Source organism: Trematomus bernacchii, unplaced genomic scaffold (assembly GCF_902827165.1).
Source record: "Trematomus bernacchii unplaced genomic scaffold, fTreBer1.1, whole genome shotgun sequence".
NCBI classification, from domain to species: Eukaryota; Metazoa; Chordata; class Actinopteri; order Perciformes; family Nototheniidae; genus Trematomus; species Trematomus bernacchii.
The window spans coordinates 5,552,643-5,561,889 of record NW_022987821.1 but is presented as its reverse complement, the minus strand read 5'-3'; the positions used below and the strand labels follow the sequence as shown (position 1 = coordinate 5,561,889).

The 9,247-nt window shown below is 43.1% G+C and overlaps 1 protein-coding gene across 1 annotated transcript; it reads left to right on the top strand.

Annotated features, from left to right (window-relative positions):
* Positions 1–3,818: 3,818 nt before the first annotated feature.
* LOC117498869 (zona pellucida sperm-binding protein 3-like) lies at positions 3,819–8,880 on the top strand. Its single transcript, XM_034151027.1, has 11 exons — positions 3,819–4,371; positions 4,450–4,555; positions 4,926–5,044; positions 5,116–5,234; positions 5,531–5,634; positions 6,366–6,543; positions 6,701–6,812; positions 7,476–7,567; positions 7,661–7,758; positions 8,154–8,261; positions 8,346–8,880. Exons 1-11 carry the CDS (start codon positions 3,985–3,987, stop codon positions 8,471–8,473), a joined length of 1,551 nt encoding a protein of 516 aa, XP_034006918.1. The 5' UTR covers positions 3,819–3,984; the 3' UTR covers positions 8,474–8,880.
* Positions 8,881–9,247: the final 367 nt, after the last annotated feature.

Sequence of the window (9,247 nt, the reverse complement as noted above, 5' to 3'; positions counted from 1 at the left end):
TTATTAAACAAAAGGCTTGAATTGCAGCATAACTGAGAAAGATTCAAGCGATGAGAGAGGAGCGGGGGCTTTTATGACTGTATGTGCCCATGTAAGGAAGGCAGTGTTGCACGAACACACCATTTATGTCTTCTTCTACATTTAGCAACGCACCGTGAGGATATACACACCGGGATAAAACAATGTCAATGAGGTCATGAGTGGAGCATGGCACTACCACTGTTAGTGTTTGACTCCCAACGGGGCCACCCACGTTCAAATGGCACAGTGAAGCACTTTGGTTGAAAGCGTCATACGTTAGAATGTGCTGGGATCATTTGCTTCCTGTCATCTCTTTTATTTAACAGTGAGGAACCTACAGGCAGGTCATAGAGGCATACTTCATACAGCTGATTGTATAGCAGGCGTTTTGAAGTTTTAAGTGTCTCAGATGTGTACTAAGATGCATGTGGCCATTATGCGACATTTATCATTTCATAGATTCCCCTCTGAAAAGGCTTTACAGTGAAATGGATCTCCGGCTGTAATGAGCAGTGGCAGTAAATCCGCTCCACCCTGAAGAAGTGATTTATTCACGGTAGGAGAGGAGGTTTCAATTGACATTTTGATATGTTGTGACCTTTATTCTCCATTGAGTTCACAACTATTTTGAATTTGAAGTGATGAAAGACCACCTTTTAAAACCTTTGTTACAAAAAAGATAGATTTTGACTTGAACAGAAGGGAGCTAAAAGTGAAACTGCCTCGGGGTAACTAGCAAGTTTAGTGTCTCAAAAGAGAAGCAGTTGAGGAAATGGGAAATTGTCTCGCAGCTTGAGACTGCTCCTTTAAAGTAATAATTACTTCTGACAAGAATAATAGATTAGATTTATGACGTTTTTACAAAAAATGATCGAGAAAAGGTATTTTTTGTTGTCATACGATGGCTTAGTTGTTATCATATGATGTATAATGCTAACATGGGCCAACAAGTGACTGTATATCAATTATATAATATTATGTTACATATTTTTGCAGGTTTATTAAGACATGTTAGCACAATTGAGTTTGATTTTAAAACCAATAAGTATGAAATGGATATATGTGTACTTTGGGGTTTGAAGATCGCAATAACAGTCAGCTAAATATTTTCCACAAATCAGATAACAGACAGAAAATGAGAAGTTTCTCCCCTGAGAGAAACTTTGGAGCCTGTGAGGTTAAAGGTCAGCTGCTGGCTCTCCAACCTTTGCATTGTGCCTCTTCACAGGGCGATGACACCTGTCAATCAAGCCGTGCTGAAGACCTTTATACCGTGACAAAAGCCTTTCCCTGGCTATTGAGCGGGACACCGATTCTTTCATGAGAAATGTCATGGATGTTGTGATAAAAAATGAGGTCAGCCATGTGCGGAGTTCGAGGATGTCAAAACTCGAGTGGCTTTTGGCTGAATGATACATCATTATCATTATCGTATTTGAGTGTGTGGAGGCGACGTGCAGATGTGTGTGTGGCCTTGTGTGTGGTCGGTAGGTGCCGTGGTGTGATGCATGTCCTTAATAAAAGTCCATTAGCTCTCTGCGTGTGTGTCCCCTTTGTGTATGAGCTGGTATCTTGTGAGTGTGTGGAAAAACACAGAGTGTGTCCTTGTGTGGAGACGTGTTGGAAATGGATGCTGATGGGCCGTGAATCAGAGCCCAGCGTGCTGTTATTATTTCATGTTGCTCCCTACAGGGCTGCTGGCTGTTATCCCTCACCCCGAGGTTCACTGACCCTAAGCACATTTCTTCTTCTTCTTCTTTGTTTTCTCTTCCCTTCCCCCCTCATGCTGCAACTTTTTCAACATCTTCGCTCCATCTTAAAAATTGCCAACAAACCAAGTAAAGTTTGGCTCCATGAAGCCAGCGTCTTAAAAAACACATGCCAGGACATGTTAAGAAAAACATTTCACTCAGAAATAACGCCCTGTCCCACGCAGAATAGTCACAGAAACGCAAAGAAATCAGGCGATCTTGAGCGCTGCTCGCCCACCACAACAGCAGGCCATAATTAATCCATCTCCCACTACATGCTTTTAATGAGCCTCCATCACCGTTATCCTTATGGTGCAGCGCAGCGCGGCCAAATCGAGCTGTTTCCATGACTTTGTGCTGTCAGCAAAATGTGACGAGGGACGTGTGTGTGTGTGTGTAGAGTCTTGTGTGTTACTGTCACTGAGCATCTGCGTCGTCGTTGTGCCATCCTGGTTGACGATGTTCCATCTGGTAGATGTGTGTGTTGTCTAAACAGAGGCCTACCTGCATCACTCTGTCCCTGTCTGAAAATGCAGCAGGATTATTGGAAACAGAAGCTGATGGGAGTGGCAGTGTGCTTGTGTATGTGTGTGTATGTGTGTGTATGTGTGTGTGGATTTAGCTGCCAGGCCCCTTTCAGTAACCCCCACAGGGGCCACATTAGGGCCCTCCCGGGGCCAAATTAGAGGCAGCTAACCACGTTAGAGATCGGCAGCAGAGGGGGCCTGACTGGCAGGGATGGACTGATTTCACTCCAGTCTTCTGAACTAACATACACACATCAGACACAGCAGCACACACACATCGCACACACACACAGACACACACACACACTCACCTCCTCTCTTTGTTTTGCCGCTGATCAGCAAAAGATAAAAGCCGGTTCCTGACAATGGCAGCCTTTCTGTTGGGGAGTCTGCAGGGAGATCCTGACAGAGAGGAAGAGCTGTAATGTATTCCAGCCTGGATTAGTGTGTCTGCATCGAGACGAAGTGATTTCAACTAAATTAGCCTTTAGAAAAAGGAGTTTCTTTAAATGTAATTGTATTATGGTTTTATCTATATGCACTTAATGGAAGTAGTTCCATGTGAACAGCCGTGGATGATTTGAAATGTTGATTTTAAAGAATGGTTATGTTTCTGAAAAGTCACCATGTTTTCTAAGATAGTTGATATTATGCACATAGTATTTTCATAATTGTAGCTTTATTTGATTTTTTTAATAAACCATATTTGTATGAAAAGGGCTGCTGTATCGGACACGTATACTACTATTTGGAAACCTTAAATACTACCATTCCGATACTAATACTACTTTTTGGATGCCAATATTACTATTCTAATAATTGAATACTTAGATTTTGATACTAACTCTATTTGGATAATTAATTAAATACGGAAACAAATTCTTCAATTCGGTTACTAATTAAAGTATTCAGATATTAATACTATTTTTTGGTTACGTTGAATACTTATATTCAGACACTAATACTACTGTTTGGATACTAATATATACTATTCAAATAATGAAACACTACCAGTGTCAGGAGTGCAGGATTCATAACAGGTATGTGTGATTGACAGGCCTGCCGGCACAGGTTCAAGCCCCGCCCCCTGCTTCCTGTCACACAGACATGCATGAGGTGGTGGTGACATTTGTGAAGTCTCAGAGCGTGATCATAAATCTGGATTTTATGAGCGCCCGCTGAACTCTGCAGACTGTTGACCGCGCAGCCTTGACATTCAAGACTGTGCGGCGCGAAACAAACCCGGGCTGCAACTCCCCGAGCTCAGTGATTGATTTGTCTCGGGGGGGCAGTGAAAGCCTCTCACTGTTAGGGTCAGGCTTGTTTCTGTTTATAAATGTCTTTGTTCATTACCATCATGACAAGTGGAGATTTGGCAGGCGGTGTTTACCTTTAAAAAGCATTAAAAAAAGACTAAATGTTTTGTTATTTTCCACACTATACAAATGCATACATGATTATCTTGATGTTTCTTAATTGAATTCACATGAAGACAGGGTGCACCCTTGGGAGTGAAAAGGAAGAGAGGAAAGATTGAATCCTCCAAGCTGGAGTCAAATCAAGTCATTAGGAGTAGGAGGAGCCAGAGCCAGGTTCCCACACCTTTATGTTTGCTGATCAGACAATAGGCAGCACTGCTCTCTGAATAAACACCAAAAATCCAGGTTTTTGTGTGATAAGCTGTAATGGGGTTCAGAGAGGTGGTTTTATCAGGGTTTGTGCTTCTCCTCTCTGGTGGAAATGTTTGTGTTGCAACACGGAAATGTTCACACACCAATGAGACGGTGAACCAAACGTCGCAAGAACCGCAGACAGCAGATCATCAGTCAGACCTGACGGAGCATGTAGATCCAGAACGTTCTCCTGTCACATACCGGCTCAAGGTCTACCAGCTCAGGAACTCTTCTGCCAGCAAACCGCCTCGGCCTCGTTCTCAAAACCAGCAGAGCTCTGGAGCCACAGAGCTGACCTCGGAGCAGCTGGAGCTAGAGGTGACTGTGCAAGCTGAGGAGTTTGTGAAGCTGCTGTTTAAAGGCCCCGATCTGAACCCAGCTTTCAAGCCACAATCAAAGGTATGACTTCCATGCAGCCATGTTGATGTTTCGCACCATTTTAAGTTCAGTGTAATTCAAATGTGACTGATGTTCCAGGTGCGGGCGCTTGTGATAAAGCAGAGGGTGCCTGTGCCGGCCGACAGCATCGCAGCGCGCTGTGGGGAAGGAGAGGTCACCGTAGAGGTCAAACAGAACTTCCTAGGTAATGTTGTTTTTAATCCACAGTGGCACAGCCATTCAAAATGCCTTCTGCTCTATGTCTAAAAAAAGAAAGGGTTAGAAACCCAAATTGGAAACTTTAATGGAACGGTGAAGATGGGACACTGTGCTGATTACTGCAAATGGCACAGACTATAGACTGTGGATCAATATTATGTTTCCTTTTATTTCTTCACTCCGAGAAGAAGCATTCTGAATGCTGACTCTCAGTGATACATTAAGAAACCTTTGTATTTGTCCTGTGGCTGAACCTCCCCTGGCTGGGAGTGTTATTGACTGGATGAGGAAAAGAAAATGGCCTCAGGTAATGGGTCCCCGATTTTAAGCTGCACCTTTCCCTTCTTTGTTCCTAGGAAACGGTCAGTTGATCCGACCGAGTGATCTGACCTTAGGGGGCTGCGCCGCAGTAGACGCCGCCAACCACATCCTGCACTTCCAGACGGAGTTACAGGGGTGTGGCAGCACAGTGACGGTGTGTGTCTCTCTGATAGTGTCCATCTTCTCATGGGTATCTGAAGTAACAGTGGATTTTTTTTTCCTCAGATTACCGAAGAAGCCCTCATCTACTCCTTTTATCTGCTGTACTCTCCAACACCTATTGGCAACACCTTTATATTGAAAACCAACCCTGCTGAGGTGGTAATTGAATGCCACTATCAGAGGTAAAGTCTCATTATTTCCCCTCTTTGAAAGCACTTATATTAAAAGTCATAGTAATAAATCAAGGCCTTATCATCACTACTGTTTTTTCCTTGTAACTTTGGCCAGAAAACAGGTTTCAAATAGCATTTTGTAATGTTTTAAAACCACGTTTGTAATGGTTTGAATGTAGCTTAGCCCTTCAGAAACCATGTTATGGTCATATCTTCGTGCCTATATGTTCTCCTCCTGTCTGTGGCCCACATCCTTCTGCCTCCCTCCAGTGAAATGCCCGTCCTTCCTGTAATTGTCCTCACAGGAGACATTACGTGAGCAGTGCTGCCGTGAGGCCTACCTGGACGCTGTTCTCCGGCGCCATGTTGACAGAACAGCAGCTGCACCTCTCCCTGCGTCTCATGACAGGTGGGCAACACGCTCGAGAAAAAAAAACAACAAACCTTGAGCTGATGCTCTGCGAGTTAAAACTCAGATTCTCTACCAGGCGCTTTGGTTAATTTCCCCAGCGACGGGTGTAATTGCAATCACTTTAAGGCCTCGCAGACGTTGTTTAAGATGCTAAGCAGCAGTGCCTTGATAAACAGAACTTTGATGCATGGTGATGAGCTGAAATTAAAGCCTTGTAGGCACAGTTGACCTCAAGGGGTCACTCGCACAATAAAGTGATCAATAAAACAGCTGATTATGCTTTCTAATTAATGCAAACACAGCAGACTGCAACACATTGTCTGTTGTGAAAAGTTAGCCTATGTCATTTGCTCATTGTATAATAAACTTGAAAGTTTTATAGGGGCCCTATTGTGCTAATTTTCAGGTTCATATTTGAATTGTGTGCCTCTACTCTGACATGCTTCCATGATTTAATGTTCAAAAAGGTATGAAGTCCCCAAAAATCAGGCCACTTTCAAACAAGTTTGCATCTGTGTTTCTTCCAGGTTAAGGACGCTCCATCTGTAATTAATGTATTGCTATTTTAAAGTACTTTTCTCCTATTATTACGGTGCCTGTATCTGATTCCCTGCTGTTGCACTGACCCACTCTTCCCCATGGGCATCATTTAGGTTTCATATAATCCAAATTGATGGCCGAACATTACTCGTCCACTTATAGTTATTCCTTCCTCTGTATTGGATTAGAGGACTGGCAGTCGCAGAGGCCTTCCAGCGTTCACTTCCTGAGTGACATGATGCACATCGAGGCGGCGGTCCTCCAGGGTCACCACGTCCCTCTGAGGGTCTACGTGGACAGCTGCGTGGCCACCGCGACCCCCGACCCCAACTCTCAGCCCAGATACCCCTTCATCAGCAACCATGGGTAAACATTCATGAAGCAGTATTTGCCTAAAAGAGCCAGCTAGTCATAATAATCCAAATTGAGGTTTATTTGCACGTCATGCGGTACCCATTAGGAGCGTTTACGGCCTGCCGGTGTTTATGAATATGAATCATGCGCCTGTATTTTTCCATATAAGGTGTTTGAGCGATATTGGGCCGGCAGGAGCCAAGTCTTACTTCATGCAGAGGAGCCAGGAGGATAAACTTCATTTCCAGCTGAAAGCCTTCCAGCAAGATCACAGGAATTCGGTAAGTACGAGACGTGTTTATAATATGATTTTTAGGATTCTTGAGTCATTTATTTAACAATTTTTCCTTCCATGCATTTACAATTCGAGCAATCTGATCTTGATTTGACCATGCAAAGTGTTTCATTCACATTCCTCGGTTGTCTCTTGCGTGCTAAGTTGGCACATAATGTACACATTAGTAAGTGTTGTTTGACAGCTATAATACCCTCCGTTGCTGTCTGTGCTTAGTTCAAATTCTTTCCTACTGAGGAAATGGGAGCTCTTACAGGTAGTGTTAAACCAAGTGCCTTAATATACTGTAAGTTGATGAAGCATGGATGGAGCTGAGCCAGTATCAAATCAGAAAAGTGTATTGCTGTACAATCAGAGCTTTGGTTTAACGTAATCTTTTATGCTTTAAAATGTCTAAAGATTAGTGGAATATTTATATATTTTAGGTTGTGTACTTCTATGATCAGAAAATATTTTTAAAATAATTAAAACCTAGAGAAATGTGTAATTTTTAATCAAGGCAACGACAGTTTTATTTGGCCACCTTATGCATGCATCAGGTTTGTGTTTGCAGTTGCATCCATTTCTGCATCCTGAAAGATTTGATTTAAAGTGGAGATGCAGTCTGAATATAATGTATGAATATAAATGTGTTTTTAAATGTCCTTAGCTCTACATCACATGTCACATGAAGGCAACAAAAGCCTCCGTTCCCATCGACTCGCAGCACAAAGCGTGTTCCTACCTGACTGAAGCGAACAGGTTTGTTCACACAAAGAAAATGCAAAGATGTGTGACTTTATTTTTCCAACTTACCATGCCTCTGTAACGGCCTCTTTTCCTGTCCCTGGACAGATGGGTGGCATCGGGTGGAGACAATAAGGTGTGTGGCTGCTGTGAGAGGAGCAGCTGCAGCGAGCCGAGGTGGAAACGAAGCCTTGCAGCAGATGCAGGTACGCTTTACAGAATCACTACAGAACACTCTGGGATGAATCTTGAACATCTCATACTGAGACGTTTTGATACCATCGCCACTGCTGTCAAAATATTTTTCCGTACATTTATCAAAAAGATATCACCGAAAAGCTATTTGTGTGTCCATCTGAATAGTTTTAAAGTATAGGAACATTTATTTTCTAGCGACAGGGACTGAAATATAATCAGCTACAGACCAGCAGAGGTTGCACCCATATTTAGACAAGCTAACTTACCCTCATTTGGCACCAGGCATCTTTGGGGGATTGGTTTTGAGCTGATCCGTTTTAAATTGTTCAGTCGTATCATGAATGGTTGAATCAGCTGGCTAAATGCGCCATAAAGTATGTTGATTTTTCATTCCCCTGTGCAGGCCTGGTGCAGTGGGAGGAGGGGGCGGCTCTGGGCCCCGTCCTGCTGCAGGAGAACATCCTAACCCAGAAGCTGACAGCGCTCCAAGTACAGGAAGTGACTGGAGCAGGTAAAACGACAACAAGAAAATGCATTTACTTACTTATTTTCTTTCTAGAAACTGATATTATTTGTCTTCTACTCTCATTTTAAGCCTCCTATACGTCCCTGGCCCTGCTGTGTGGGGTGGGGGCCGCGCTGGCTGTGGTGCTGCTGCTCCTCATGGGTGCTATCATCTGCAGCAGACAAAACAAACCCTCTGGACACTTTGTTAGTACCTGATTAAGACATAAAAAATGTATAACAAAGCTCTACGCTTCCTTTATTCTTTGCTCAGGAGAAAAACTGTTTTCCCCTAGCTACTGATTTAATAATCCATCTTGGAGTCAACACTTTTCCGGCTTTGAGAATACTTTTTTAGTTATTTTGCATATTTCTCTGCAGGGCTTGGCTGTATTTGGTTGCATCTGTACAGTGTGTTCCATGCTACACTCTAGGTTAAGTGTTATGAGCTTGCCGGGGTTAAAAGGGGTTAAGCTGTAGAGTCCAGCCCTGCAGAAATGACCCGCTCATAAAATGTATGCTGTGTACACACTGCTGTGTATATTGCTCTATCAATCAGCAGGCTTTTATACCAAGCAGGGTTTTACACGGTTTGGAGACATGCAATAAATGAATACTTTACTTAATATCATTCAGGTTCTCATAATGTGCAGGGGCGTATCTGGGATGTTTTAAATGGGGGTGTGTGTTTCTTTCATGGTGCATTGTGGGTGTTTTGCCATGTCATATCTATGCAGCCATGTGTTACGGATTGAGATGGCTTTTTCTGCAAAATAACAATTGCATTTCAAGTTTATTTATGATTTTTGCTTAAATCGAGCAGCACTGGTGGCCTGTGACTGACCTTTTATACACACATATTAAAGTGGAAATAGAGTAAAGACAAGAGGCAAATGTACGAGCCCTGAAGTGGCCCAAAGTGCCAGCCTGCATGCTTAATTCATGCACGGATGATTTGTACGGTTAATTTTTCGGCAGCCTGCAGCAAGTCCA